Source organism: Thalia democratica, chromosome 2, assembly GCF_965202585.1.
Source record: "Thalia democratica chromosome 2, ktThaDemo2.hap1.1, whole genome shotgun sequence".
NCBI classification, from domain to species: domain Eukaryota; kingdom Metazoa; phylum Chordata; class Thaliacea; order Salpida; family Salpidae; genus Thalia; species Thalia democratica.
Genome location: NC_139166.1, coordinates 2,001,610 through 2,006,327, shown reverse-complemented (window position 1 = coordinate 2,006,327; position 4,718 = coordinate 2,001,610). Strand labels below are relative to the sequence as shown.

General features: G+C 31.1%; 1 protein-coding gene across 1 annotated transcript; it reads right to left on the bottom strand.

The window, feature by feature from the left end:
* Nucleotides 1–207: 207 nt before the first annotated feature.
* On the bottom strand, nt 208–2,815 carry LOC145829781 (uncharacterized). The gene is made up of 5 exons (XM_082937650.1): nt 2,474–2,815; nt 2,283–2,399; nt 1,953–2,129; nt 1,123–1,240; nt 208–799 (listed from the first exon to the last, which is right to left on the bottom strand). Exons 1-5 carry the CDS (start codon nt 2,811–2,813, stop codon nt 532–534), a joined length of 1,020 nt encoding a protein of 339 aa, XP_082793776.1. The 5' UTR covers nt 2,814–2,815; the 3' UTR covers nt 208–531.
* Between the last annotated feature and the right edge of the window lie 1,903 nt (nt 2,816–4,718).

Here is a 4,718-nt window from a genome sequence, read left to right as displayed (position 1 = left end):
TTTGTAAGATTATTAATTAGATAGCATACAATTTGATATTATAGTGTTTATTCAGCTTTTAAAAAGATAGAATACTTTGATTTGTTGTAATACAAAAAGAAATCACTTTGAGTAGTAAATAAAAAACAAATAAAATTGACATCTTATATTGTAAGAGGCAAATAACTTGGATTTAAAAAATATTTTTGTTTGTTGTATTATAAGCAGATAAAAAATTAGATAATACTAAAACTAACAAAATATTGCTTGTTTAACTTTAAAGAAATATTAAAAATTTTGAATTACTATGTAACACAATAGGATAATAAAATTAACATCTTAAATTATAAGAGGCAAACAACTTTGATAAGAAAATATTACTGTTTGTTTTTGTAAGAAGAGAGAACTTGAAGCATTTGAAAATAGAATTTATTAATAAAAATTTTTTGAATTAATTTCTTTTAACGTAGTCTTTAATGTTTTGTAAAATTTTTAATTTATATTTAGTAAATGCTTTTTGTTTGAAAAATGAAAAGTTCGGATCAAACAAAGTTAGTATTCACAAATAAAGTAATATGAGTGATCAAAATAGTTCCTAATTGTATTTTTGTCTGAGGCATTGTAGAAGTACCAGAGTAAAAAATCATAACCATCGTAGCTAACAGGAAACTTACCATAATTCCATGCATTAGGATTCCATCCTTCTAAACTAACCTGGACACCGTCGCTGCTCCTCCTCCAAATGTTGATGTTCTTCTCATCTCTCCTGATTCCCGTGTGGTAGTAATAATACGTCAATCCTAGTTCTTCGGAAAGTTCACTAAAAATTTCAATTAATTAATTGAAATAAACTAATATAATTACACTTATTATTTTGTGTTATAATGTAACTAAGTTGGCTGAAATTGTTTACTCATACTCTGTTTGGTTTTCTAACCGTACTAAAAAAGTTAATGCGAGATTTTTTTTTATTAGACTGGATGAAAAAGTTAATAACTAATTTTTAAAAATAATAAAACTACTTAACTATTTTATATCATGAAAGTTTTCATATTATATTGACTTTTTTTAACAAATCTAAACGTATTTCAAGACTTAAAATGTGAACACAATTGAATTAATTATAAATTTTAAGCAACTAACTTTCTTCCACTTCGAGTCAACAATCTTGGGTCGTGTTGTACTAAGTCTCCAGATCTTTCCTGACAGTAACTTCTCGCTGCCTCCCATTTCATACTTTGCTTGACAACTTCGAATTTTTCTGTTGGTTATTTGTTTCTTAAATAGTATTTCATTTTGTTTGATGTAATTTAAATTTTCTTTGTTATTTAATTAATTTTTCATATGTGCATTTTTAAATTAGTATTAATTGAAACTTATTTACTGACAGACAACTAGTTTTGGAATTCTCTCAACTAAACAGTTTGCTTGTAACGATCGTTTTCCGAAAAAAAAAACTACACCAATGAAATTTTAGAAAATTTTTAATCTTAGTTTGGTACTTAACTTTAATTTTAATTAAATGTTAGATATATTCAGTATGTATTTTAAACATTTAAAACTTCAATACACTGTAATAATTTCCTTTAATAAAATTAAGTAGTATATCTGATTAAAAGTTTTTTTTTTTTTATAAATTTTACTGGTAGTAATTTTTTACAAAAGATTTAAAATAGTAAGCATTTTTTTTTCTATTTCACTAAACAACCACCGTCTGCTTCAAGTAAATAGTTTTTCTTGATAGTTTTTTTAGTTTAGTCGTGTTGTAAAAAATTATTTCTATTAACCGTTATGAGTAAATATATTTTTTTTTAAATCTCTATTTAGATATTAGTTTTCTAAAAGTTATTTTACAATTTTAAGATTAAAAACAAAAAAAGTTTTAGTTTAACTCAATTGCATTGAAGTTATGGCTGACTAGAGGTACTTTTTAACTTAGTACAAATTTTGAAACATTTAAAAAGCTTACTAACTCGGAGTCTCTTCAGTTGTAGCTATTGTAGAAATCTCAGATGTTTGCGCCACAGTTGTTGGTGTTTCCACAGTAGTTGCTGATGTTTCTGCAGTAGTACTGTTAATTGAACGTACTGTTGTAGCTGCTTCTGTGTTGAGACGTGTCGAACGTTGAACATCACATCGAGCCTTTAATTCTGAAAAAATAAATTCTCAAAGCTCAGCAGCACATTTGAAAAAAATCGTTATTTGAATAACTGTTGACAAATATCAAAAAAACATCACAAGTAAAATTAGAGATGATTCAAAAAACTCTTACTATAGGTATAAACTAAAAACTATTAAAAAACCTGAAAGAGTTGAAGTGATGTCGGAAATTGTAGAAATTTCTTTCGATTGCTTGTCCACAATTTTTTTTAAGTGTCTTGCTTTCTTTTCTTGGCTTAGAACTGCGCTAGCTACTTGATCTAAAGACAAACAACAGCAGATTATATTTAACTGTGAAAATTTAACAACCATTTTAACACTTAATGAAACAAACCATTTAATTGCGAGATGAATTTTTCAAGCTTGTTGATACTTTCTTCCTGCTTCGACGCGGTCCGGTACATTTCACCGATCGTTTCCCTCAGCTTTGCATTTTCTCCCTCCAGTGTCGCCATTCTCGTCTCAATTTCGTCCATTTTGTTGCCCAACATCGCGTCCGAGCCCCTTTCGCCCTTTTCTCCTTTGCTCCCCCTCGCCCCCATTTTTCCCCTTTTAACCGGGTTTTGGGGGCCTCGGGGTTCCGAGGGATCGTTGCTGCAGACAGAAAACTGGTGGCAACTGTCGGCAGAAACGTGGAAAACTTCGATCAAAAAAACCCAAATTACTACTTTCATGTTCATCGTCAAATTGTGAGCAAATTGAATTGAGCTCGTGTTTATATGCTCTTTCTAAGCGCTTGCTCTCACGCTATGCGGAAACCGAGAGTGTTAAAAGCATTCAGTGAAAAAAACATCGAAAACGTTTTTATTTAGAAAAATTTCTTTCAAGTTAAATTAGCGGCGGAACTTTCTACAATGCTTTACGGTTTTGAGCAGAAAAATTTCTTTCAAGTTAAATTAGCGGCGGAACTTTCTACAATGCTTTACGGTTTTGAGCAGAAAAATTTCTTTCAAGTTAAATTAGCGGCGGAACTTTCTACAATGATTTACGGTTTTGAGCAGAAAAAATTCTTTCAAGTTAAATTAGCGGCGGAACTTTCTACAATGATTTACGGTTTTGAGCAGAAAAATTTCTTTCAAGTTAAACTAGCGGCGGAACTTTCTACAATGCTTTACGGTTTTGAGCAGAAAAGTTTCTTTCAAGTTAAATTAGCGGCTGAACTTTCTACAATGATTTACGGTTTTGAGCAGAAAAAATTCTTTCAAGTTAAATTAGCGGCGGAACTTTCTACAATGATTTACGGTTTTGAGCAGAAAAATTTCTTTCAAGTTAAATTAGCGGCTAAACTTTCTACAATGCTTTACGGTTTTGAGCAGAAAAATTTCTTTCAAGTTAAATTAGCGGCGGAACTTTCTACAATGATTTACGGTTTTGAGCAGAAAAAATTCTTTCAAGTTAAACTAGCGGCGGAACTTTCTACAATGCTTTACGGTTTTGAGCAGAAAAATTTCTTTCAACTTAAATTAGCGGCTGAACATTCTACAATGCTTTACGGTTTTGAGCAGAAAAATTTCTTTCAACTTAAATTAGCGGCTGAACTTTCTACAATGCTTTACGGTTTTGAGCAGAAAAATTTCTTTCAACTTAAATTAGCGGCTGAACTTTCTACAATGCTTTACGGTTTTGAGCAGAAAAATTTCTTTCAAGTTAAACTAGCGGCGGAACTTTCTACAATGCTTTACGGTTTTGAGCAGAAAAGTTTCTTTCAAGTTAAATTAGCGGCTGAACTTTCTACAATGCTTTACGGTTTTAAGCAGAAAAGTTTCTTTTAAGTTAAATTAGCGGCGGAACTTTCTACAATATTTTACGGTTTTGAGCAGAAAAATTTCTTTCAAGTTAAATTAGCGGCTGAACTTTCTACAATGCTTTACGGTTTTGAGCAGAAAAATTTCTTTCAAGTTAAACTAGCGGCGGAACTTTCTACACTGCTTTACGGTTTTGAGCAGAAAAGTTTCTTTCAAGTTAAATTAGCGGCTGAACTTTCTACAATGCTTTACGGTTTTGAGCAGAAAATGTTCTTTCAAGTTAAATTAGCGGCGGAACTTTCTACAATGCTTTACGGTATTGAGCAGAAAAATTTCTTTCAAGTTAAATTAGCGGCTGAACTTTCTACAATGCTTTACGGTTTTAAGCAGAAAAATTTCTTTCAAGTTAAACTAGCGGCGGAACTTTCTACAATGCTTTACGGTTTTGAGCAGAAAAGTTTCTTTCAAGTTAAATTAGCGGCTGAACTTTCTACAATGCTTTACGGTTTTAAGCAGAAAAATTTCTTTCAAGTTAAACTAGCGGCGGAACTTTCTACAATGCTTTACGGTTTTGAGCAGAAAAGTTTCTTTCAAGTTAAATTAGCGGCTGAACTTTCTACAATGCTTTACGGTTTTGAGCAGAAAAATTTCTTTCAAGTTAAACTAGTGGCTGAACTTTCTACAATGCTTTACGGTTTTGAGCAGAAAAGTTTCTTTCAAGTTAAATTAGCGGCTGAACTTTCTACAATGCTTTACGGTTTTAAGCAGAAAAATTTCTTTCAAGTTAAACTAGCGGCGGAACTTTCTACAATGCTTTACGGTTTTGAGCAGAAA